The following is a 26,498-nucleotide window of genomic DNA, read 5'->3' on the forward strand; positions in this document are numbered from 1 at the left end:
CTATTGCACATGAATTGTCATGGTGTTTACACTGAAGTTGTTATGATATGTTTCAGCTATTTTCTTCTACATTTCAAAGTAAATTTTGGCATTTATAAAACGAGGAATTAAAAAACTAGACTTGCCACGAACCATAAACTAAAATTGCCATTGATACCTGCACTTAAAATTGCCATGGTTCATAGACAAAATAATTTTCATGGTCAAAGTACTGGAGTTGCCATCATCAAAATACTAAAATTGCCATGCTCTACAAACTGAAATTGCCACATGGCAACTTTAGTTGAAGCACTATGGCAACAACAGTGTAAACATCATGACAACTTTTGGGCAAAAAAAATCATCAAAACATATCAACATGCAGTCTAGTTTTGAAGATCTCGTCGAGACGGATTTAATGGTGAAAACGGATTTTTAATTTGATTTTTTAATTAGAAGATAAAACATTTTTAAGCCGAAAACCAAAAAGATTTCTGCTGATGTCATCTGTTCGCATGTGGCAAAATGAGTGATAAAGAAGGCGTGTGGACGATGAGCAAGATGCCACACGTGTGCGCGTTAGTTTTTTTCCTATATAAATGCATCATAAAGTAACCAAAATAGACAAACCCAATAGGCTAGAGACCATATCAGGAACAAGACGGTCCGAGTGTCCATGGCAAGGGGTGTCTAGTCCGGCCGTGGTGCTGGCCAAGATGTGTCTGATGACCTCGGCCGACCTGACACCGATCTTACTATGTCGATTTAGTACATGGAACAGTGTCTAGTGATGGTGAACCTCATTAACAAATATCGTCTCTTTCATTTTCTTTCTGTAATGATATATTCGCGTATTTTCTAACACAAAGGAAGAACATTCTTCTCTCTGCCCCCTATTGCTGGCGTAGGTGGTCGAACGCTTGCGCCAGGGTTGGCGCGAAGCGGGTGGTGTTGATGCGGACGTTCTGCTTAGCGAGGTAGAACTCAAACATGTTTTTCCAGCCGCTGCGGTGGATGGATTCGGGGTCCTTGATCGCCGAGTGCTCCGGCCCCAACGTCTCCAGCAGCGAGCTCTCCTCCACGCTCACGCTGTAATCCAGATACTTGAGCCCCATGTCCGTCACGGGCTCGCTGAACTCCGCCCTCGCGAGGACCTCTATGTTCCCGTACGGCACCACTTGGATCAGCACGCCGCCCGGCGGCAGATGCAACGCGTTCGTCAGCCCGGCGCCGTGCATGCCCAGCAGCACGTCGAACGAGTTCACCAGCCGCGCCTGCTCCACCTCGGACGCGTTGGCCCTCAGCTCCATCACCACCGTCTCGAACCCCGCCGCCTCCGCCGCCTGCGCTATCTCCGGCTCGTTCAGGAACAGGCGGTAGTGGCCCCGGTGGATCAGCAGCAGCCGCGGCTTCTTGTCCGGCTCCCGGGTCAAGCTCACCGCGGCGCCGCGTGGGAGACCGTAGGTCTCGCGCAGGAACCGCGTGAAGTCGGCCATGGTGAGAGGACCCCCCGGCACCAGCTCGGGGACGATGGTCAGCTCCTTGTCGACGCGGAGCCCCACCGTGACGTGCGGGAAGCACCGCACCTCCGGGTCGCCGTCCATGTCCACCCACGCGTGCTTGGACAGCCCCCGCAAGAGGGTCTTGTACTTGACCAGCCACTCCGGCCTATACTGGATGTTGCTGATCAGGAGCGTGACCTCGCCGCGGTACCGCCGCGACGCCACGAAGAGAGGCACTAGAATGTCGGTGTAGTCATGCCAGTAGTTGCCCGCGTGCCCGGCGATTGCAAACAGGACGGCCGGCATGCTGTGGGTCACCGTGCACGGCGGGGCGGCGGCCCGGTCCTGCAGCTGCGTCACCGTGACGTTCTTGACGATGATCTCCGCTTTCGAGTACGGCGATATCATCCACTCGCGGCGCTCCTTCCAGCTCGCCGGGATGAGGGACACCGACAAGGCAGTGCCGTTGGTGCGGACGTCGCCGTCGACTTCGCAGGTTTCAGAGTGACCGAGGGTCTCGCTCTCCGTGGTACACACCACCTCGCCTTTCTCTGTAGCAACACGCCAAAGAAAGGGAAAATTTTACGATGGTTAAACAAGCTTCATTCATCGGCATAATCTCACGATACTATAGTAATAAAGTTAGCTCTAGAGTCTAGACCCCGCAAAAAAAAGTTAGCTCTAGGTTCTAGGCTAGCACGTAAATCTATCCTCATCGTCAAAAGACACGGTCCAACCTGTGCTCCCTGCACGGGCTAGCAATTCTACACCCTAGTAGGAGATATTTGTATTTTAACAGATATAAAAGTATTGTTAATTCATTTTAATTGAGTCCTGGCTAATCAATATATTTTCTCTCTCGTATTCATTTCATCTTCTAACACAACGTCTATTGGTAGTTTGTAATATTTGTCAAGTTGTTATTGTATGCATTTTACCACATTCTTAGTATTTTTCCCTTTGCATCAGACTTCACACCGACGAGTGAGTATGTGTATTATTTGCCCTTTGCCATCAGACTCCGCAAGTTAAGTTTGGCATCCGAGACACCGTTTACAGTGTTTGCTGTTTCCTATGCATTGACCTAGATCCCATAATGCGTATTTGTCTTTTATGAGCATGGGGCAAGCGTTCATGGGTTAAATCAATATTGGATAGCTAGTAGATCAGTTACCTAATTGACACTCAAGTCGTGGTTTCGTACTCAGATCTGTCAGAATTTTACATCTATGTTACGTTTATGTCAACCCAGTAATTAGCACCAGATCTCGAGAAAAAAAAACATCTCTCCGGTCGGCCCTATGCTCAAAACAAATGATTTTCCATTTTTATGATTTCCTTGGATATTCAAACTAGCAGAGTATATTCAAATTTGATCAATACTCTCTCCGTCTTTGAAAGAGTGTACTTCAAACTCCATTGAAAAGTCAAACTTTTTTATGTATGACCATATTTATATAATAATACATCAATATTTATGCCATCAAATTAGTATCATTAGATTCATGATAAAATATTTTTTTCATTATATACCCATTTGGTTTCACAAATATTGATATATTTTTGCTCAAACTCGGTCAAACTTTGGGATAGTTTGACCCTCCAACAAAGTTGGAAGTACACTCTTTAAAGAACAATGAGAGTAAGGATGATCTGCTCACCTGATTCATGAATCGTCTCCTTGTCCGAGATCGGCTGCATGTCAGAAGCGACGACTGTAGATTAAGCAACAAGCAAGAGTTTGATCTTCAGTTTATAGACTACACATAATGGAAAATAAGCATGGTTGTTGGCATGCACAAAGCAACACAGATTGGTAGAAGTGCTCACGCATTAGTTCACTCGCTAGGCAACTCGTGCCTGTGTGTATTTAGCCATGCATGATCAAGATCAGATGAGATTAAGTTTAGTAGTACATCGTTTACACTGTTCGTTGTTTCCCATGACCTTTGATCCCATAATGCCTATCTTTTGGAGTGCTTTCATGAGCTTCTGCCAAGCGTCCATCGGTTAATTCAATATTTGCTAGCTAGATCTGATATTGACTTCTCTGATTCGCAGTTACATCGTGATTCTCAGTCAGATCTGTTAGACATTTAAAGCTTAAGTCAACTCCCATAATTACTGTCCAACTCAGTTAGCAAGTATAATAAGGTGATGTAAGCGGGTTATAAGAATTTAAATATTATATTATTGCTGAGTTGGAAGAGAGAGAAGAAGAGATAGATGAGAAGCGGGCTGTAGATTTACAGCCGGCTGTAGCACGGACTCCAAAAAGCGATGTGACAATGGACATATGTTAATAATGTAGTACTTTTTTATAGCTAACTACTATACGTGTTGGCTATGACATTAGCTATAGATGACATGGTGAGATGCTATAGCCAGCGGCCGGCTATATTATTAAGCATGCTCTAGTGCATCTCACTGCCGACAATAGGGGTAGAAATTTTATTTATTTATTTTGTAGGGGAATAAAGGAAGTCCTCAAAACAAATTATTTTCCATTTAATTTTTCGTTTTCCCGTTTCGTGATTTCCGTGATACCCAAACTAACAGAGCATGGATGCAAATTTGATCAAAACAACGGGAGTGCTAGCTCTCACCTGGATCTTCAGTCGGCTGTTTGTCCGCGATCCGATGCACGTCAGAAGCGACAACTGCAGATTAAGCAACAAGCAAGACTTGATCTTCAGTTTAGAGAGACTAGAAATAGGCAATAATTAAGCATAGCTGCTGGCACAAACCAACACAGATATATATATAGGTAGAAATGCTCACGTATTTCACCAGGAGCTTTAATCTGTTGTATTTCGCCAGGGGCTTTGATCAGCTGTTTATCCGTCATCCATTGTGATACTGCCGCCGTAGTGGCAACTGCGTGCATATTAAGCAACCAGAGAGAAGTGTTGCCCTCAGTCAGCCTATGTTATGTACTCAAAGTAGAAACATGAACATAATTGTTGATACATAGTACTTGTCTGATACATCCCTATCTAGAGAAATCTAAGACAAGTAATTTGGGGTGGAAGGAGTAGAGAAGATAGCTAAATTGGTCACTAAAAGGACAAGGATCCTAACACACACACACCCGTCTCATGATCTGTCTTTTGCTAGTTCGATCCATACTGATGATGGATAGACCAGTATCACAGGTACACTAACGTAACGCTAACAATCACAGTAATTAGTTAGCTGTGGAATTAACAAGATAAAGCAGACGCATGAAACGAATGCATCCTTACCGCTAAGGCTGCTGATCGCCTCCTGCTGCTGGACGAGGAAATAGACGAGGAGCACAAAGACGACGCCGGCGATGAAGCCGACGTTGAGTGAGCACGCGCTTCTGCTCATGCTCGTTGCCTCTTGCTTCTGCTTGCTGGACTGGTAGTAGTGCTAATGAGTGAGGAGGCGCCGTGAGGGTTCGGACTGGGTTTTATACTCTGGAAAAGTACCTAGGGCACATTGTTTCTCGCCAGCGAGAAACCCACACTAGAATTGGTCCAACTCCGAATGCACGTTGCTAGCAAGGTCTTGGATTCTGGGAGCGGTGATTTGGTGTCCAAGTGCATCTACACCTGGATGTCCACAGTAAATTCAACAAATAGAACTGGTTTTCTTGGCATCAGAGATGCTCTAATGCATTAGGTGTGTGCAAAATTTCATGGTGATGGAAATTCGAGGAGCTCTAAGAAAACAAATTTCAGGTCTCAAAGAAACTTAAAAAAAACTGTTCAAAACTGATTTTGTCTTTTCTGCTGAGGGCTACTGGAATGTTCATTCACCATGAAATTTTGCATTAGAGCATCTTTGTTGCAAAAATAGATTTAGCTTTTTTTACTTTTTTTTTAATTTACTATTCATTGGGTGCATATGAGCCTGGGCTCAGACGTGGATTGCCGTTGGATTCGTACTTCATTTAGTGGGATATTATAGAGTAAAAGCTTGAAAAGTGTATCTTTAAACCCAAATGCCAAGCAACTTTTGAGTTAACTAGAAATCTGAGTCCCACGACGCACCTTATCTTCAACAAGATACTTGTGCATTGTTCTGGGGACTAGCACAATGTCCGCGCACGTGTTAATCATCTAGTCCCTGGTGATCTAAAACATCTTATTTTAGTTTATAGAGGGAGTATTTATGTACAATAATTATAATTGAGCTACATGCATCCTCGATAAGGTGCGTCGCGATAAGATGTGAATCGGCATATTCCTTGTGTTACACGCTTGAGACAGTTCTTATCTGATGTTTAATTGGTTTATGAAGGAAAAACTTAGATTGTTGGTTATTCATAATAATAAATTAATGATGAGGGTACAAAAGTTATTTTGAAGATCTATCATTTTTCAGATATGTTAAGTAATATTTTTCTTTTTATGTGGGGTTTCTAGTTTGATTCTCTTTTTTGGGTGGCCATTTGCTTTTACTATAAAATAAGTATGGTATGTCATCAAATATTTGAGCATATATTTTGAAACATCAAATAAGCAATTCAACTTACTTGAGTTGACACTCCCATCCCACTTTGAGGGCGGCCAAGCACCTGTGTGTAGTAGCTGACATACTTGTTCACTTCCCCTTGAATGATCTCTCATTGATGTTGGAGAGATGCCACACTGCGGGTAGTCGCGATAAGATGTGAATCAGCATATTCCTTGTGTTCATGATAGTGCTTGTGAATTTTCTCCCAATACTTATTGCCCTTTTGATCTATGCCACATGTTGGGTCCATGCTTGTGGCCAACCAAACTTTAACCAACAAGATATCCTCAAAAGTTGTCAATGTTGTGCTTCTTGCCTTGGCTACCTTTGTCTTTCTTTTCTTGTTGGGGTTGGGGTTTTATGTTCGGCTAACTTCAAACGCCGGACAATTCGGATCCCCCAAGTCATAATCCATTTGGGTAGTTTCTTGATTGATCATGTCCGACATGATATTGTCCTAAAATTATCATGAATTCAAATAAACTCACTGTGTATTCAACTAGTTGATCATGTCCGATATAAGAATGCAAGGTATTGATCGGAAAGGAGCAATAAAATATATCGTGTCCTGCTATGTCATTTCGACGAACAAGACGTGGGTAGACCGGGTGCCTCTACTTCCCATGCTTGTTCGCGCCCATTGGGGCTGCGGCGACTGACACACGTTGTTCTCTAGCGCCTGCGTAGCCGGAAAACCATCTGGAGTGGCCCAATCAGTCGTCGGATCAACCTCTGTCGCTGGTGGGCCGAACGGTGCCTTCCTTGTCGACGGCTAGATGGACGGGGTTTGGGGGGCTGAGCGCGCCAGAGGGGATACTTCCTCCTAGAGGTCCACAAGCGGAACTCCCTTCGACGTCGCTTCCCTCTCGCGCTGCCTCCGTTGGCGGAACCTCCAGGCGACGTTCTCCGTCTTGCAGGCTGGAGCCAAGGACGGGAGACCCACGGACGAAGCCGAAGTGACATCCGTGGCGGCGGTTGGGGACAGCCTGGACGACATCTAGGGCGGCGGATGTGGGCCGGCGGCACAGATGGGGAGAAGGGTGGACGATGGTGATGGCTCAGATGCGAAAAGTGGTGGACGGGCGCGAAAGGAAGGCGGTGGGTTTAGTAAACTTGGTCATTTTGGTGCAAAATGTGATGGGTCCGGACTGTCTGGTCCGACACGACGGACGCGCCCGAGCCTCCTCATACTCGTCCCGGATTTAACCTAAACATCATGGATGCCGGTCAGGTCAGACGTTTAAGGCCAGTATGAGAAGTCATGTTTTTAACTGTTCAGTGACCGTACCATCCACCCAAGCCGAGTGTATAGGGGTTTGGGGCGCCCAACTACAAATGCTTCAGGCAAACATGGTGAAACGTAAGAGAAAAGTAACTGATGGGGACGGCGGCCGTGGCGAGAAGTTGGTCAGCGATTGAAGGGGAAAACGTGCGTAGAGTTTTTCTATCTTTTCCTAATCAAAAGTTCATAGGGGCTGCACATGTACTGACCAGCCTCGAGCGGCCCTGCTGTTGTTTTTGTGCTGGACGAATTCCGGTTGGCCGCCTAGATTGTCAATGGCCAGTCACATGTAGTGACCAACTATAAGACCATATGCCCAAAAATTCTGCACGCATGGCATGCTGCCACACGAGTAGGTGCCTGCAGAAGACGCGTGGTGCTTTCCTTAGTGGGGTTCTTTTCATCCAATTTGGACTCAAACACTATGCCCGAATTCTGTTAAAAATATATATTATTTTAACACAATACAACGCAGACACTTATATATACGAGACCTTTTACAGTACATCAGATCAATATAGGCCGTTTATTTTTGGGATGGCCCAGATTTGGAAATACTACTGCAGATTTTCGGTAGTATATTTTGTGATCAGGGGTAGTTTCGGTAGTAGTGCAGCCAAGGCGGAGTTAACTCGCGTAATAATAGCATCAGAGATTAATTGTTGTGATTAATGGTCTCCTACATGCAGCATCAAAGGGCACCTCCCGCGTTCTGTGATTACGCATTGGCCATCGCATCGCATGCATTGAGAGGGTGCTTGGATACGTTTTAGTCTCATGATTAAAAGTAGTGACCCATGCTTGGATCCAAATACTAAAGAGACTAAAATCAAGTTAATAAGCATTTATTATCCTTCAAACCCTCCAATCCAGAACTCGCATGTGTTAAAGGAGAGGAGTTAAATGAGGAGAGAGAGGACTAATCCACATTTTAGTAGGGGTACCCCTGACTAAAAAAATTTAGTCTCAAGACTAGTTTTAGCCCCTCTTTAGTCAGGGGTGCTTGGAACATTAGCTCTTAAAGAGACTATTTTTAGTCAGGCTAAAAAAAGTCCCTTGGATCCAAGCACCCTCTCAGACGAGCATGCATTGCCGCATTAAAGAGACGAATTACTAGTTGAGACTTGAGAGTTGAGACATGAAAGCGGGCTCATTTGGAAAGGAGGAGACTTGCGGAGGAACCAATCTCGGGTGCCATCCGAAGATCATTCGACAGAGAGAGGGCCGACAGGCGGAGCGGAGCGGCTGCGCTGTCAAAGATCATGGAGGGGCGAATGGAGGCCGGGAGACGGAGCGATCGGCCCTGTGCGACTAGACAACTGCCGGACTGCTTCGGCTGCTGACGAACTACCTGAGAATGAAGGGCAAACCTACGAACTTAAGATGAAGTATAATTCTTTTTACAGATTTGATTACCTAGGTTTTTAATCATTAAAATTAACATTAAGAAAAGATAAATCTACCCTAACAGCCAATTACCAAAATGTCCTAGGGAGAAAAAAAATCAGGAATCAATAATGACCATTGGATCAGTTATATACTACCCACTATTTCCGGTAGTATGATGCACCGTAAAAAGTCTCATATATATGCACATAAACTCATCTATATGAACGCGTGCACACCCTACCTGTATGAGTACCTTTGAGAGACTGAGTCAGCACATCATCTTGAAATTGACGGACATCGCCGGAAGAAATAAATAAATCCAGAAAAACGCGAGCACCAGTGGCAAGTGTTGAACCCTAATGGACCGGGATACCACTGTTCTCCTAACCATCCAACTACATGTTGGTTAAAAAAGGTCTTAACGGTCAATCCTTCTACGAAATTTAAGGTATGGTATTATCTTAAAAAAATTAAGGTGTAGTATCAAGTTGATCCAACGGTTAATATGGTTTGGTTCGAAGTTTAACACGATGACAACTTGCTAATTTCTTATTAGGCCATCGCACAACCTGGGCCCCTCTTATTTGCACGACTGTCATCGATTGGTACTCTTCCCTGGCCCGCTAGCCCGCACTGCAATATCGTATTCGAGGGCGCCGTCACGTCCCCTTGACTCTCCTTCCATCCAGCTGCTAAGCATGCCACTATTGAATTCATTGAGTTCGATATCTAGCTATATACATAGGACGAGCTCGCCGTGGCTGGCATCTCCAAGGTCGACATCTTCGCTGGTTGCGTCGCCGATGAGCGGAGGAGCTTCATGAAGGACTAGATCGTGATGGTCACACTCTATTTCCGGCAGGCCAAACAAGGTATCCGCGAGCTCAACCAGGATATATAGTGTGGCCGGTAACTGTAAGGATGGACACTTACGTATGAAAAGATCATAAAAAATCTTCATTCAATCTAGGTAAGTGAACTACTACCCAGAATGCGACCAGTCCTGTTTGGCGTGTAGGTCGCTAAATAGTGACCTAGCGCGTACCCCCTCGCGCGCCTAGTCCTCTGTTAGGCCAGCACATTCCGCATATCTTCTACGACTAGTTTTTCTTTATTATTTCTTTTTCGTCCATTTTTTGTCATCTTTATTTATTTTTCTTTAATTCATTTGCTTTGTTTATTTTTCCGTTTTTCATTTCGTTTCTATTTTTCCTTTTTCCATCTTATTTTTCATTTCACGAAAATCTTTCAAATTCATGAATATTTTTGGAATTTGTGAACTTTTTCTGAAAATCGTGGATATATTTCTAATTTTCTATGGATTTGAATTTTTTTTTGAATTTTTTCGTTAATTTGTGAACTATTTTTTCAATCATGAACATTTTTGAATTTGTGAATTATTTTTAAAATTATGAACACTTTATTCAAATTCTTGAACATATTTTAAAATTTTAAATTATTCCATAAAATGTGAAAAGTATTTTAATACGTGAAAATTTGTTTTTACCAACTTGTAAACATTTTTAAAATTGTGAACATTGAATTTAAACTTATGAACGTTTTTATAATTGGCGATTTTTTTAATTTGGGAACAATTTTTAAAATGCAAGAACATGGTATTTTGAAGGAACATTTTTTGAAATGCATGGACATTTTTCCAATTCATGAACAGTTTTTGAAACGATGAATTTGGGAAAAAGGTTCAAATTTGTGAAAAATAATTTAAATTTTGTGAACGTTTTAAAGAAAATCCCTAAAAACTTTGATTATCTAATGTTATTCAAAATGGTGAACATTTTTTATTCCCCAAATTATTTTCCAAAATCGTGAGTATTTAAATATGTGATCATTTTATTTTTCAAAATCGCGAATATTTTTTGAATCCGCAAACATCTTATGATTTCCCTAACATTTTATGATTTCTTGAACATCTTTTCAAAATTCACATTTGATGTAATACCAACATACTTTAAGAAAGAAAAAAAGAAAAAAAAAGAACAATAGGAGGGGGTGCAAACTTGGTGTCTTTCCAACGCGTTATGTGCGAAATAGGAGGTCTCCCATAATACCTCTAACGCTTTGATATATACTTACACCTATTTATTGTGTAGTATTTCCGCATCGGGGCGGTTAAATCGCAAAAATAAATAGCCCAAGATGATTAGATGTAGAGGTAAATGCAATATTCGTGCTTGAACTTGCCACGGATGATCACTTTAATGATTGCAGTTGTCGAATATGAAAATTGGTCCAAAAACTTGGCTTTCGGGTGCAATATGGTTCACTCGTTGTTGGTGGATGTTAACTAAGCTGACATGACACTGTATTTTCGTTGCGTGCACACATGGTGTGCTAGTGTGGCGTGGGGGCGCACTTACAGTGGCAGGACAGGCTTCTATGACCGTTTGGTTCCTCGTGAACAATAGAAAGGAAATGAAAAGTGATGCAAAAATTTGGCTTTGAGGGGCAATATTTTGCGCTCGCTGTCCATAGACCTCAATTTGTAGAAAATATTCATGTATTTTTTTAATTAATCATGTATGATTTAAAATATATTCACATAAATAAATAATATATGTAAATTATAAAAATGTATGTATAATTTAAATAATATTCAGTTGATGATATGTATTCTAGGGCACACTAGGTTCGTAGTTACTTTTGCATACATATTTTAATCTAGTTCGGCTTAAAAATATATATTTTTCAAAAACTCAGGAACTTTATTAAAGCTTATGATTTTCAAAACAAAATAAATATTTTATTAGATTATGAACACCTTATTTACTACACGATTATTTTCATAAAATGTAGACATTTTTAAAACTATATGAACATTTATTTAAATTTAAAATATTGTTATAATTATTTTAATATTTTTAATAAATATGTGAAATGTTTTTATAATTTTTTTAAAGTAATTCGTAAGAAATATTATAATTATATGATTATTTTTAAATAGTATTTGAATATATTTTTAAATAAAAATGATTTTTTAATATGTTATTTTATTGGAATGTATATTTTATTCATAACACAGGAATATTCTAACTTTATCTATTGCAATGAATATAATTTACATATTTCTTTAGAAGTTTCTAAAAAGGAAAGAAAATACTAACGTGTGAAAAATGGTTTGCACTTTGCAGCACATTTACGCCCGCTACCCACGCACATGTGCTCAACCGATGGGATGATCACTTCAAAAAAACCTAGGATGTAACCACATTGGTTTCATTCAGTTACAAGATTTATAGTCTACTTATCCTATCTAGTCATAAGAAATCATCATCATCATCGAGTCGAGTGGCTTGCACGACGGGCGGGATAGTATGAGGTTGTCAGTTTGATCTTCATATGCAACCATTTTTTTATATCAGTTGTTACTTTGTATTGTTCACTGATAGGTGGTACCCAACTGTCACCTAGCTTGTCCCATTATTGCAAGCGGGCACCGCACAACACTCGCACGCCGCATGCACATGCTAACGGAAATACCCCTATAGGCTATCATTTTTATTCAGTTATTACTTTGTATTGTTCACAGACAAGTGAGACCCGATGGTCAACCAACATGTCCTCCTGCTGCAACTGGTCCAGGCCACATCAACAAAAATACCCCCATAGGTTGACATTTTTCATATGAGTTATTACTTTGTATTGTTCGCTGATAGGTGGGACCCAAGGGTCAGCCAACATGTCCTCCCGCTACAAGCGGGTCCCACGCCACTATGGCACGCCAACAGAAATACCCCATAAGGTACAATTTTTCATATCAGTTACTACTTTGTATTGTCACTGACAAGTGGGACCCAATGGCTAGCCAGCTTATCCCGCCACTACAAGTAGACCCAGTGTCACACAGCCATGCCAACGGAAATACCCCATAGGCTACCATTCTTCATATAAGTTATTACTCCGTATTGTTCACTGACAAGTGAGGCCAATGGTGAGCCGGCCTGTCCCGCCGCTACAAGCCGCCTTGCGTCACATTGACACGCCAATGGAAATACCCCATAAGCTAACATTTTTCTATAACAGTTGTTACTTTGTATTATTCACTGACATGTGTGACCCAACAGTCAGCCAGCTTGTCCCGCCGTTGCAAGCGGGCCCGCATCATACTAGCATGCTAGCGGAAATACCTCATAGGTTATCATTTTTCATATTAGTTGTTACTTTGTATTGTTCACTAATAGGTGGGACCCAACTGTCAGCCAGCATGTCCCGCCCTTGCAAGCGGGCTCTACGATACACTGACACGCCACGTGCGCACGCGAACAGAAATACGGTGCCTTCTCAGCGAGCTTTTTTTTGGCATGATAATACGTGTCTCATTAATAAAATAAAGAGTCAGTTACATGCCACGTAAATATCGATTTTACAAGACTGAAAAGATAAGATAATCTTATGAAAAAACCAACGTATGTCCCTCTCAACTAAAAGAAGAAACATATCACCTCTTCATCCGAGCTCGACGCGGCTCCATCGCTAAACAGCAGCTTTACGGACCTCTAAAGTACTCCCTCTGTAAACTAATATAAGAGCGTTTAGATCACTAAAATAGTGATCTAAACAGTTTTATATTAATTTACAGAGGGAGTAGTTTGCTTGAAGCGAGCTATGGGCGGCCATTGCGACATATTGCAAAAGTTTTTGCACTACTTTTCTCTGTATTGTACAAGCACAAGCTCCAAAGTGACCATTCTGTGGCAGGTTCAAGCGTCCATTTTCCTCTCTGATGTACCTAGAAGACTGAGAAACGAAAAGAAGTACCAGGTAGAGAGATGGCGACGACCAAACGACGGCTGACTGAAAGCTGACTCAATGGAGCTGTCGTGCAGATAGAGCTAGCTAGAAATGGCGACGACCAAACGACGGCTATCCTCCTTCTTCCATCCACCCACACGCTGCTATATAGTAGTATTTGCCACGAAGCACACTTGTTTCACCATGCGACAACCTCATCTGCCTTGCTAGCTCGTAGCATTCCATACTTCGGAAACAGCCACTGACGATACCGTGCTACGTACCTCACCGGCCACCGGTAAACAATGGAGCTTGTGGCACTGCCGTTAATCGGTTTCCTGGTCTCCCTAGTCATCCTACTAGTCAACCTCGTCGTGAAGATTCACCCTACCCCGCCAGCGCCAGGAAAGAAGCGGCTACCGCCGGGGCCACGGCAGCTGCCGCTCGTCGGCAGCCTCCACCACGTCCTGCTGTCGCGCTACGGCGACCTGCCGCACCGTGCGCTGCGTGAGCTCGCCGGCAGGCACGGCCCTCTCATGCTGCTCCGCTTCGGCGCGGTGCCCACGCTGGTCGTGTCCTCCGCCGAGGCCGCCAGGGAGGTCCTCAAGACGCACGACGCCGCCTTCGCCAGCCGCCACCTCACGCCCACGCTGGCCGTCTTCAGCCGCGGCGGGCACGACATCCTCTTCTCCCCCTACGGCGACCTGTGGCGCCAGCTCCGCCGGGTGTGCGTCGTCGAGCTCCTCAGCGCGCGCCGCGTCCAGTCCTTCCGCCACATCCGCGAGGACGAGGCCGCCCGCCTCCTCCGCTCCGTCTCCGACGAGTGCGCCCGCTCCGGCGACGCCGGCTTCGGCGCCGTCGTCGAGATCGGCCAGGCGATGTCGCGCATGATAAACGACGTCGTGGTGCGCTCGGCCGTCGGCAGCCGGTGCCCGCGGCGCGACGAGTTCCTGCGCGAGATCGACGAGTCGGTGAAGCTGACCGCCGGCTTCAACCTGGCCGACCTGTTCCCGTCGTCGGCGCTGGTGCGCTGGCTCAGCCGCGGGCTCCGGGAGACCGAGCGGTGCAACCGCCACGTGCGCGACATCCTCAACGACATCATCCGCGACCGCACCGGCGGCGCCGACGGCAGCGACGGCGAGGACGACCTGCTCGGCGTGCTGCTGAGGGTGCAGAGGGACGGCGGCGAGAAGTGCGCCCTCACCACCGAGATCATCACCACCGTCATCCTGGAGATGTTCGCGGCCGGGAGCGAAACGTCGTCCACGACGCTCGAATGGGCCATGTCGGAGCTGGCAAGAAACCCGCGCCTCCTCCGCAAGGCGCAGGCCGAGGTCCGGGAGGCATGCAAGGGCCAGCGCACGCCGACGGAGGGCGACATGGGAAGCCTGAGCTACCTCCACCTGGTGATCAGGGAGACGCTGCGCCTGCACGCGCCGGTGCCGTTCCTGCTGCCGCGGCAGTGCCGGGAGCGGTGCGAGGTGATGGGCTACGAGGTCCCCGATGGGACCAAGGTGCTGGTGAACGCGTGGGCATTGGGCAGGGACGGGGCATACTGGGAGGACGCCGAGCGGTTCAAGCCGGAGAGGTTCGAGGCCGAGAGCGCCGCCATGGACTTCAAGGGCGGCGACTTCGAGTTCATCCCCTTCGGCGCCGGCAGGAGGATGTGCCCCGGCATGGCGCTCGGCCTGGCTAACATGGAGCTCGTGCTCGCGGGCCTGCTCTACCACTTCGACTGGGAGGTCCCCGGCGGCGGGAGGCCAGAGGAGCTGGACATGTCCGAGGCGTGCGGCATAACCGTGCAGAGGAAGTCCAAGCTCGTGCTGCACGCTACGCAACGTATTCCACTCGCAGATTAATGATCAATCCTTCCCATCACCATCCACTTCTTCCGTTAGGGTATAATACGTACAGTATTTCGAAATTATACTAGAGTCATCAATAACATCAATAATATGTGAAAATATATGTCATACAAATTACGCCATTGTAAAATAAGTAATTTAAATCCGGGCAAAGGCAGTAATGCTCTCTTTTTTGGGTGGAGAAAACGGGTTCTTTAGCTGTAATTACGTACTCCACCCAAATATAACTAAATCAAATACAACTAAATGACTCGATCTATCAGAAGGCCACAACCTTATGCAGACCCATGTATATGTACTCCCTCCGTTCGTCATACAAGTCTTTCTAGAGATTTCACTATGAACAACATACGGATGTATATAGACGTAGTTTAGAGTGTAGATTCACTCAGTTTGCTTCGTATGTAGTCTTTTATTGGAATCCCTAAAAAAACTTACATTTAGGAACGGAGGAAGTAGTTGCTAACTTACGCATGGGAAAGCTACTTCATTTAAGTCGATAATCGGTGGAGCGCCGGTATTTATTTCACACAACAGCAAGATCACTGATGGTGTTTTGGCTTACTCGAATAATTGATGATTTCTGTCCTGGTGCGTGCACTTGAAACTTGTCACTCGAGCAGGTTAAGCTCACCTTTCAAGGTCCCACACACTTGCAGCGGCTCCTGTGCGGCCTCCTACACCTCTGGGTCCTTCTCGACCATGGGGCTGCACATCGTCTGTGGTCTCCATGAAGTGCCAGGGCCATACTTTGTATGTATCTTCTAAATCTGAACCAGAGTTTAGCCAAGACCAAAAAAACACCCTATATTACGAATCCGAAGCAAAAGGTAACCAAAATGCACAATTTTTCAGTTAGTCCTATCCTCTCAAGAAACAGACAGAGTGAGTCTCCTATGAAAGCACATAGTTGAAGCATGAAGCACCTGAGAACCTATCTTCAGCGAGTGTGTTCTATAGCACAGATTATTAGTTGGATAATAAATGTTTACCTACCAGCCAATGCATGTGTTTTCACAATAGTTTGCCTTTGTGTTGTCATTTGCAAACTTTTTTTACATATGTATGAAGTAGTTTGAAGCTTATTGGCGGATAATATAAAATTACGATGTGGTATGAAATATGAGGGGATGCAATAAACTAATTATTGACTCACTATAAACATTATGTACACTAAGTGTAATCTTTCCATAGTTATTGTAGTTACATATCATCATGTTCTCGTATACACACAATCATTGTTGTGTTTATGTCCATAATACTCTTCCCGATCCAGTCCTACAAATAAAACTCTCTAACATGAAAATGTTGGTTTGCTTATATGTCTCCACAAAAACAAATATGTTCTTTACAAAGCGCATTTGAGAAAAGTAGGCTATGCAAAACTAGTTCTAGAACTTTACATGAAACATGTTAATAATCATAGTTTTATCGTTTCACAAGTTTCACCAAGTTTCAAAATTGTTATTGTAGTGAAAACAACAGTCGATTAGGGGTTTCATTAGCAATATGGTACGACAACCTTATAGTGCGTACAACTGCAAAATTACAACTTTGATGTTTTTGAATATGTTAAGTTGCCTCGACAAAGCGTGACCTAGTCCTATATAAGGAGATCATCGAGGGTGATTTGCTCTAGACCCAAGTCGTAAGGGTCTCCTCGACATCCTGTTTAAGCTCATCTTCATTAATTGGTGTCGGTACATAGTCTTATAGGACTCCACGGACTCGACCTTAGGTCTCCCCCCCATCTTGTAGCTCTAGTGCTTTCCCCATGACCAGGTGCGAGTAAATGGAGTACATGTCCATGGGGCCTTATAGGCTTGGTGCCCTTGAAAAGTCACTAGACTACCCTTCATTTGGTAGGTGGTAAGGGTAGTGGAGGTAATCTTTGGTCCATTAGTCATGAAGACTAGTCAAAGGTGTGGAGGGCCTATAGTCTAGGGTAAGTCACCCCTCTCATCCCTTCACCATGATTGGCTTTAGCTATTTTGGTCAAATTTTAACTTGGGCTACTTTTACGTTTTGTTTCTTCCATTGACTTTTATCTTTTTTTTATTTGTTGTTCTTGATTAACTTGTTGAGCATAAGTACTTGATTGGTCATTTGTTGACTTCTCTTCACCTTTAAAATCGTTCCACGTAGGACTGGATATAATTAGTTATTCCTACATAAAAACCTTTAAAGAAATATTTTCATGGTTGGCCTCATTTAAATGATCTCCTCACATGGAATGTAAATACTGAAACAAATCATTAATAGAACTTCTATTCATAAGGTATGAGAGTTTCAAATCTGGACTCGACTTAAAATGCTTGGGATTGTATGAGGAAAGAGAGAACCAATGTCGGGTTAAAGGGTGGAGTAGGTGTGTTGGCTGGAACATAATGCATGAGAAAGGACGCAAAACAACACATGCCAAAATTTACGCAAACTCTATCTTACGTGTAGGCCCTACCAACATCTGACCCATAACTCATTGTCGTCCTTCTTAAATAATCATGTGTGAAAAAACAGAATATGAAGCTACCACACACCATAGGACCCAAAACAAAGCTTTTTTTCCCACACAAGGCATACAATTTTTTTCTGCATTTAATCAAACATCCATAGAGGGTAGTGGATGGTGATGGTGTGCACAGTCTCTTACGTGCACGGCAGGAAAAATACTCTCGACTATATATAAGATGCATTCTCTAGTGGTTACATGACTCACACAGATCGAGACAATGAGTCGAATGGTACAACACTAGAAAGCATGTGAGTGTCTTATTCTCTTGTGTTCTTTTGTTCGCCTCATATATATATATTACATAGTGTGTCCTTTCTTGTTCCTTCATTCGGGCTTGAGAGACATCAGAAATTCAGACTGTGCATATAAACTATATAAAACTTGCAGTACACCTCCCAAGAGTATCTTTGTTAGCACTTTGATTTGTGTTTACTTTATCTAGAGTAAATAGATTGAAAACTAGACAGTTAACTATTAGCAGAACCAAAAAGAAGAGTATTTAGCATGATTTTCGAACTTCCATTGCAGTTGGTTGAATTGACCACGTGAATTGCACTACTTAACTACAAACACTCAATTGCTTGATGCACCTCTAGATCGACCATATACTTCTTTCTTAGACTCGATCTCCACTGTGAGCGGTTGATGAAAACTTAGGCAGCAATGCCAGGTAATTGGATGATCATGTGGCGGCATTAAAGATGATTCATTCAATGTATCTTTGACAACTGCTTGTATTAATTTCTCAGTTGAATCTGCTCGTGCAACTTAAAACACTTGGCTGATGCTATTCTCTACTTTCTTTAGCTCCATGTTGTTGTTGTTCGTAGCTTGGTTTAGTCGATCTTCTATCAGCGGATCAAGCATGTACTTATTTCTTGGACTCGATCTCCACTGTTAGCAAACGATGCGGAGGCTGAGAGGTTGATCCTTCCTTTTCGAAAAAGTAAACAAAATCCATATTGAGAGAATAGTGCAAACATTTGTTTCGTTGGTTAAATCTTATGACTTCTAGATTTTGTTTTGACGGCTCCGATGGGAATGATGACTAATGATACAATACATTTGTTGCTTTTGGAGTTCTTCCTTGTTTTTTCATTACCATGCTGAGTTGGTTTATCCAAGGCTAGCTCTGGGCCATGGCGATGAGTGCGATGGCCTAGGGCCCAACTCGAGCAGGGGCCCACACCAAGAGATGCAAGACTGACCCATTAAGAAGGAAGCAAGTCACCATGAACAACAATCCTTAATCCTCCGCCTTTGCTCGCTCCTAGCAACACACCCTCGTTTGTCTCTTGGTCTCCATCTTCTTGCAAAATTGACTGCCTCGAGTTCCTAAGAGGTTAGGACCCCAACTCCCAAAGCTATTTAGTGATTTTTTAGTTGTATAACTAATAGTATCACACTCTGATGGATTTCCTTGGTTCCCTGAATCCTATAAATTGCCCCGGGGACCTCGACGGGCAGAGGCAAGCCAACTATACACCCTGGTCCCTGGCAATAACGTGAGAGTAGCAACCCATAGTGTGGCCTTCCATAGTCTAAGCCATTGGATCAGAGGGTAGGTGATGGAGACGTGGAGTCAAGGCACAATTCATGCGAAGCACCCAAGCCATTTCCCGTTCATGTAATTATTGGATTTCAATTATTTGATCCTTGTCCATTTATTTTTGTTATGATGAGTGGATGTAATGATGTTTGACCTACCTGCCTCCTCCCTTTTTGTAAGAATAACAGGTAGGTAAATTCTGCTGGTTGTCGCATTGACTGAATTTGGATTATTGGATAGCTAGAGTGTGGGATTTCTTCTTTTTTACTCCAAGATCATGGAGCGTGGGATTTCTTCTTATTTATTCCAAGATCAAGATTCGAGAATTCAGGTGTTCTCTCCTGTTTTTTTCAACAATGTTGCCAAAAAAGTAATTAACTAGTTGCGAGAAAAAAAAAGAGCTAACATCTAAATATTTCCAAACAGTGTTGCGTCCTTAACTAAAAGAAAAAAATTGATTCTATTATGAGAGCCCATTATACAATGTTCGCACAAGGGCCTCTAAGATGCCAGGCCTGGAACTCATCCATTTCGGGATGTTTCATGGGAAAGTTGGCACCTCACACAAGGATTCCATTGAACCTGGTGTTGTTTTTTCTGTAATTTCTTGTGAACTTTTTCTGTAATTTCTTGTGAACTGATTGGAGGGGTCCTCTTATTTAGCGCACAACATGCTAGGCGACGCGCAAACACCCCACCCCCACCATCGCACATGATTTCGCCGGCCCATGTGCGGGCGCCTCGTGCCCCTTTTTCGTGTTTTCCTTTTTAACTTTGAAAATATTCAGAATTTCAAAAAGATTGATTCCAGAAAGTTCAAAATTGTTTCCGGATTTCAAAAGGTTCATGAATTTGGAAATTGTTTTAGGATTTCAAAATATGTTCGGCCTGTTGTTGGTTCGACCCGTGCACGCACCATGGCTTCGTCGCCGTAGCCCAAGGAGGGCCCATCTCATCTCACAGGAGAATCACGCCGAACCAGCTGAGCGGCCTGCCAGTCTCCACTCAAAAAAGAAAAACTCAAGCAGCCAGTCCCATGCTGCGCAGGGCGGTCGCCGCGGAGGCGCGGCGGCGCATCTCCCTTGCCCCGGCGAGACTCGCGCACGAGCTCGCGCAGCCTCAGGCTGAGTCGGTAGTCCCCGAGCGGCGCGGCCTTGAGCCGTCATGGGTCCCGCTCTACAAGAGGATCTCGAAGGTGTCCCACGGCAGGCCGCCGGGGATAGTGGCGGCGGAGATGGACGAATGGCTCCGCCAGAGGCTCCGGCTCTCGCAGGACCAGGTCCTCGCGTACGTCCGCGAACTAAGGAAGTTCAAGAAGAACGAGGGCGCGCTCGAGGTGCCATCCCCCACCCCCAAATCTCTTCCTCTTGTTGTTCGATGCTACATTAGCGGTAGCGTACTTTCGATAGGCTCGTGCGGAAAGTAGCGGGCTTGAAGTTTTCTTCGGGATAAGCGAGGAAAGGGGACGGATTGATATACTAGGGTTTTCATTCAACCTCTATGTGTGCTCTATTTGTGGATCATCTTAATTTACAAGGTCGCTAATGGAAATGAACGGCGCGAACTTGAAGTTCCTTTTCAACTGAACTACTGAAGGGTAGGGCAGGGTCAACTGATTGTGTTGCCTGCTGAAATTTGAGATGGGCTCTAGGCCCATGTAGCAATTTCTGAAAAATCTCTAAGGGCCCATGTGGGTTATATGGCACTAGGTGTAGTGGGAAGTTTAGTCCCACCCCGGAAGTGGAAGAGGAGTTGGACCTCCTTATAAGGGTTTCTCTTCTACATGCTATTGGAGCTTGAGAAGAGAAGAGGCCCTCGCGCACTCCTCCGCCGCCGCCCGCCGCGCCGCGAGCCGAGCCGAGCCGAGCCGAGCTTACTTACACCTACGCGCTTATTTTTGCCAGTCACTAACGGAGAGTTCTCTGACAGCTGGGCCACTCGGACGTGGGTCGAGCCCACGTCTCTCCACGCGGCTGCGCCTATATAATTGCTCCGCCGCGTACACGGTCGACGGGAGAGCAGGTCTCCGAAACCACGCCCTTCTGGTTCCTGTACGGGGTGAGGGGCGAATAGGTTTTTGGGCAGCGATTACGCGACTGCTCACTTCCGATCGTCTACTTCCTCTACGTCCGCGTCGCCTTCATCATCACCATGTCCACCGACGCCGAACGTGCCGCCGCCGAGAAAGCTGAAGCTGACAAGAAAGCCGCGGCCTCTGCATGGCCTACTGGAGGGTATAACTCGTTTATCCCGCTCCTACTGTTTTCTGTTTTAGCCATGCTAGCGCTATATGTAGATCTTTCTGCAATTAGCGTAGTATGTGCTAGTTTGACTGAATATCAGTATGCGATTATATGTGTCAATGCCATGCTAGTGATTTACTCGTGGATTAATTTAATCGAGAAATTGCCTATTTACTCAACATTGCCAACAGCCACGATGGTATTTTGGTGTCTGATGCTAAGTGAAAATAGGTGCCATACTGGACATTGCTTTGGTCATAACATGATCGTAATTATGATACCCTGTTCTGTTTTTCTCTATCTTTGGACATTGCCGGCCCACGTGCTGCGCCTCCAGGCCCAGGCACGACCCAGTTAGTAAACGGGCCGGCACGTTGGCCCGTTTAGCACGCTGGGCTGCATTTTTTCAGCCTGTTGGGCTGATTTTTAGGCCTACCGGGCTATATTTTAGGTATACATATAGAAAAAAATTCTGAAAATTATATAAAAAATAAATGGGCCGTGCCGAGGCTCCAGGCTCAGGCACGGCCCAAGGCGTGCCGCGTGCCGGGCACAACCCGTTTAGCCCGTGCCGTGCCTGGCCCACAGTCAACTCAAGCCTTCATTCGCAGATTCATCGATGACCTACAGATAATAGTAGGACATCAAAACCCACCAGCAGCCCGGGCAACTATACCTCCTACATCTACCCGGCCTAGAGCCAAGGCACCACCACAGGGTTACGCTAAAATCCATGTGGACGCCGCTATTAGGAATGAGCGAGGGGGAGCGGCAACATCGGTCTATAGGGATGACAAAGGAAATTATCTGGGAAGCTCGGCGCTAGTCGTTTATGGTGTGTGCAACCCAACCACTCTGGAGGCTATAGCATGCAGGGAGCGCTAGCTCGTGCGGAAGATCTAAATTTGACGGACTGTGTTATCTCCAGCGACTGCAAGCAAGTGGTGTCCGACATCTCTAAAGGAACATTAGGGGCTCATGGGGCAATCATCACCGAGATTAGGGCAAAAGCTACTTTATTTAATTCTGTTTTCATTTTCGAGGGACGTGCTGTTAATTATGAAGCACATAGATTAGCTCGATTTTTTCTTTCTCAGGGTACGGGTCGCCACGTCTGGTTTGGCACTCCCCATGACCCTAGATGTATCCCACAACATGTGGATTTTGGTGATGAATAATGGTTTTCTCACCCCTTAAAAAAAGCCCCTGCCGTGCCTGGCCCATGGCGGACCGTGCTGGCGTGCTCGTGGGCTGGCCTGTTTGGCCCGGCCCGTTTGGCCACCTATAGAACCACCCCCACCGAACAAAAAAAAACTCAACAACACAGGCAGGCAGCCACCCATGCTGCGCAGGGCGGTCGCCGCGGCGGCGCGGCGGCGCATCTCCGTTGCCCCGGCGAGACTCGCGCAGCCTCAGGCCCAGTCGACAGGTTCCGATAGGCGCGGTTTTGAGCCGTCGTGGGTCCCGCTGTACAAGAGGATCTCGAAGGTGTCCGACGGCAGACCGCCGGGGATAGTGGCGGCGGAGATGGACGAATGGCTCCGGCAGAGGTCCCGGCTCTCGCAGCAACAGATCCTCGCGTACGTCCGCGAACTAACCAGGTTTAAGAAGAACGAGGGCGCGCTCGAGGTGCCACCCCTCCCCCAAATCTCTTCCTTTTGTTGTTCGATGCTGCATTAGCGATTTACCGGTCACCGTATTTTCGATACGCTCGTGCGCGAAGCATGTTTTTTCCTCCCCAAAAATGATTCTTGTGCTACTACCATTTGCAATCAGTTACGAGTAGTACTCAATATTATTGATAATCATGAAGGCCGATGCTAAAGAGAGAAAAAAACGAGAAAAAAATGATTCAGTTGGAACAATGAATGTTGTGCTGTAGTTAACAGGCTTTATTGCTTCTAACAGACTGCTGGAAAGATTTTGATGGATAATTTGTCTCAAACAAACATGTATTTTCATGTTCGGTACAAATAACTGCAGATCAAACGTATACAGTCTGAGGAGGTTTGACCAATAATGTCTACCACAAAAACTATTTATGGTTAAGAATGGTCCTAAACAGAGTTAATTTCCAATTTCGTGGAATTCATCTGTCATTGGTTGCTTGCCCATAACACACTCTACTGCTTAGCGGGGATCTCGATTCTCACACATGAATAGGCAAAAAAACTTGGAGAAGAAATGTTCTGGAGGGAAGAAAACTAAGACTTAACATTAGAAAATGAAGGTTTATTATGTTCCAACAGCAGAAGGTTCAGATGGTGATGACATTCGTCTGTCGTAATGTTCTTTTTATGTTCACTATAATATTGTGGTACCAAGCGTGCATGTGCTTTTCTGGTGCAATCTCTTTCTGAGCAAAATATCTTCTTATTTTCACTGTATAATTTTCGCCCATGTTGTTATGTACCCAGTTGCTGGACTGGATGGAAGCTCGTGGAGCAAACTTGAGTCCTGGCCATCAGGCAGTGCGGCTTGACCTCGTTTCAAAAGTACATGGGATACAGGCAGCTGAAGAATATTTCTGGAGCCTTCCAGATATATCTAAGTCAGTAAAAACTTATTCCTGTTTGCTTAACTGCTATGGTCAACACGGGTTGGCATACAAAGGTCTGGATCTCTATGAGAAGATGAAAGCCAAAAATATGGTTCTAGATAAACTGGTGTACAACCACTTGATGAAATTGTACCAAAAGGCAGGCCAGCCAGAGAAAGTTCGCTCCACATTCGAAGAAATGCGAGAAAGTGGTATAAGTGCTGATAAATTTACATACTTCACCTTGATAGAAAGCTATATCACAATGAATGACCTGGACACTGCGGAGAAGATCCTGGAAGAATTGCAGAAGGTGGCTCCAGTTCACTGGTCCTTGTACACTCTAATGGCAAACAATTACATTAAAGTAGAGCTGTTTGGCAAGGCAGAAGTTGCCCTAAAGAAAGCTGAGGAAGTTATGGACAAGGCTGAGTTGCACCCCTGGAATGTCATCCTCTCCTTACATGCCCTTTGTGGCAATTCAACCGAGGTGAAGAGGATCTGGGAGTCGTTGAAGTCCACATTCAAGAAGTGCTTGAACAGAAGCTATCTTGTGATGCTTCAAGGTCTGAGTATGATTGATGACTTTGAGTCTTTGCAGCAAATCTTCCAGGAGTGGCAATCGAATCATGAACATTATGACACAAGGATAGCAAATGTTATGATCAAGGCTTACCTTGATAAGGGTATGAGAGATGAAGCTGAGGCTATCCGTCAGAGCACAATGGCTCAGGGTCATTGCGACGAGGGGATGGTTTACATATTTACTGAGTTCTATTTGGATAAATCTGGTGTTAACACGGCACTGGAGATCTTGAGAGATGCAAAGAACATGGTGACGGCGCACAAATGGGTGCCATCGAAAGAGCTTGTGAGTAGATTTCTGAAGCACTATGAAGAGTCAAAGGATGTTGCTGGTGCAGAGTCTTTTCTTGAGTGCCTGAAGAAGCTTGAATGCCTTGATCCAGACGCTTATGAGGCCATGATGCAGACCTATGTAGTTGCAGGTAGAACCTGAGACGACAGAAATTGCTGAAAGTGCCTCTGGCAGTTGAAATAGAAAGAGGAAATTTTTGGCTGTAGAATTAGAGGCTGCCGTAGACCTTTTCCTAGAGCTGTTCTATAACTTGTCAAAGATGTGATTATGTCGTGAAAGCCCGGGAGAAAGCATCTGGTGTACATGATGAAATTGATGATCTTTGTGACCCCTTGCTGTCACCGGATTTCCGTATCATATGTACATTGCAAGGTCTTTTGGCATTTTACATTTGATGCTCTGCTAGCTCCTCCTGACTATTGTGTAACATCTGTCTATACTGCTAATTTGATGCAGTTGCAAAATAAAAAAATTCTCAACTGCTTCTAAGTTACTCATGCAGTCGTTTGCTCGACTTGATAGTACAATATTCCATATAAGTTCTAATTACACATGAATTAAGACTAAGTGTTAACTACCTGATAGAACTTTCGTTGTGGTTATGTTGTTTGTCCATCCAATAGAAAACCTAGGCTAGTGCTTGGGTGCCTTGGCGCCGGCTGTTGTGACCGGAGCTAAGGGCTGCCCAAGTTCCTCGGCGGCCGTGGCGGTCTTACTGCTGCTGCATTGCACTCACCAGTTGAGTGTGCAGCCACCGGCGATGTAGTCCACCGGTCCTTCAACATCTAGGTACATCCATTTCTCCGACAAGTATTTCCGGACGGAGGGAGTAACAGACTAATTTCCACTCTCTGGATTTTCTTTGGACTCAAATTTACTTGTGGTTCTTTGGAATTAACTCATGCAAAGTTTTGCAACCATTTCTCTTACTCAAATATGGTGAAGTCAAACTAGGCATATCTTCCAAGACAGTTCACATATTTTCTTTCCAACATTCACCTTTGAGAATATGTTTATTTTCTCATTAAAGAAAATTCCTCTAGTTTAACCCCCTTTGTTAAGGAACACCTTCTTTCTTCTTCTCAGATAAATCCAAAGAATACCCTCGTGGTATCCATAGTTTAGTATTTTCCCTCGATAAATATTTGAACTTTCTGGCCCAAACCTTCCAAAAATGGAATCATATATCTTGGCTTGTCCTTTTGGCTTGAAACTTTGTGGAGGCCTTGTATGCATCATAGGACACCTAAGCAAGAGGCCATGATCAAAAGGGAATTCATTTGATCCTTGTTTCCCTCCAATGTGAAATATGTGCACTCATGAGCATGAGCCATGACAGTGTGGTGAAGAATCTCCTTTTCTCCCCCTCTCACCTTTGTTGGGCTTACGACACCTAGAGACACACTCGTGTGAAAACTCAGCTCCAGGACTGACCCAGAGCAAGCCATGCGATGTGCTAATGCCGACATTGGCATGCTAGCTCGTGGTCACGGAGTGTGATGGGGAGACATCAGTGTAGTCACAACG

At 44.7% G+C, this 26,498-nt stretch overlaps 3 protein-coding genes across 3 annotated transcripts; 2 read left to right on the plus strand and 1 right to left on the minus strand.

Annotated features, from left to right (window-relative positions):
* Positions 1–691: 691 nt before the first annotated feature.
* On the minus strand, positions 692–4,942 carry LOC123141089 (alpha-1,3-arabinosyltransferase XAT3-like). Its single transcript, XM_044560321.1, has 5 exons — positions 4,727–4,942; positions 4,263–4,358; positions 4,088–4,141; positions 3,143–3,196; positions 692–2,032 (listed from the first exon to the last, which is right to left on the minus strand). Exons 1-5 carry the CDS (start codon positions 4,833–4,835, stop codon positions 873–875), a joined length of 1,473 nt encoding a protein of 490 aa, XP_044416256.1. The 5' UTR covers positions 4,836–4,942; the 3' UTR covers positions 692–872.
* Positions 4,943–13,552: 8,610 nt separating this feature from the next.
* Positions 13,553–15,511, plus strand: LOC123141091 (dolabradiene monooxygenase-like). The gene has a single exon (XM_044560323.1). The coding sequence runs from the start codon at positions 13,692–13,694 to the stop codon at positions 15,243–15,245; it is 1,554 nt and encodes a 517-aa protein (XP_044416258.1). The 5' UTR covers positions 13,553–13,691; the 3' UTR covers positions 15,246–15,511.
* A 4,821-nt stretch (positions 15,512–20,332) lies between these two features.
* LOC123141090 (pentatricopeptide repeat-containing protein At1g60770-like) lies at positions 20,333–25,112 on the plus strand. The gene is made up of 3 exons (XM_044560322.1): positions 20,333–20,648; positions 21,398–21,754; positions 23,973–25,112. Exons 1-3 carry the CDS (start codon positions 20,349–20,351, stop codon positions 25,110–25,112), a joined length of 1,797 nt encoding a protein of 598 aa, XP_044416257.1. The 5' UTR covers positions 20,333–20,348.
* Positions 25,113–26,498: the final 1,386 nt, after the last annotated feature.

Source organism: Triticum aestivum, chromosome 6D (assembly GCF_018294505.1).
Source record: "Triticum aestivum cultivar Chinese Spring chromosome 6D, IWGSC CS RefSeq v2.1, whole genome shotgun sequence".
NCBI lineage: Eukaryota > Viridiplantae > Streptophyta > Magnoliopsida > Poales > Poaceae > Triticum > Triticum aestivum.

Coding starts and splice junctions, on each gene's coding strand:
- LOC123141090 (XM_044560322.1), top strand. CDS start 20,349: ATGCTGCGCAGGGCGGTCGCCGCGGAGGCGCGGCGGCGCATCTCCCTT. Junction 20,649..21,397: donor AGAACGAGGGCGCGCTCGAG/GTGCCATCCCCC, acceptor GTTTTTGGGCAG/CGATTACGCGACTGCTCACT. Junction 21,755..23,972: donor CATTGCCAACAGCCACGATG/GTATTTTGGTGT, acceptor TTATGTACCCAG/TTGCTGGACTGGATGGAAGC.
- LOC123141089 (XM_044560321.1), bottom strand. CDS start 4,835: ATGAGCAGAAGCGCGTGCTCACTCAACGTCGGCTTCATCGCCGGCGTC. Junction 4,142..4,262: donor TAAAGCTCCTGGTGAAATAC/GTGAGCATTTCT, acceptor CTTAATCTGCAG/TTGTCGCTTCTGACGTGCAT. Junction 3,197..4,087: donor ACAGCCGACTGAAGATCCAG/GTGAGAGCTAGC, acceptor CTTAATCTACAG/TCGTCGCTTCTGACATGCAG.
- LOC123141091 (XM_044560323.1), top strand. CDS start 13,692: ATGGAGCTTGTGGCACTGCCGTTAATCGGTTTCCTGGTCTCCCTAGTC.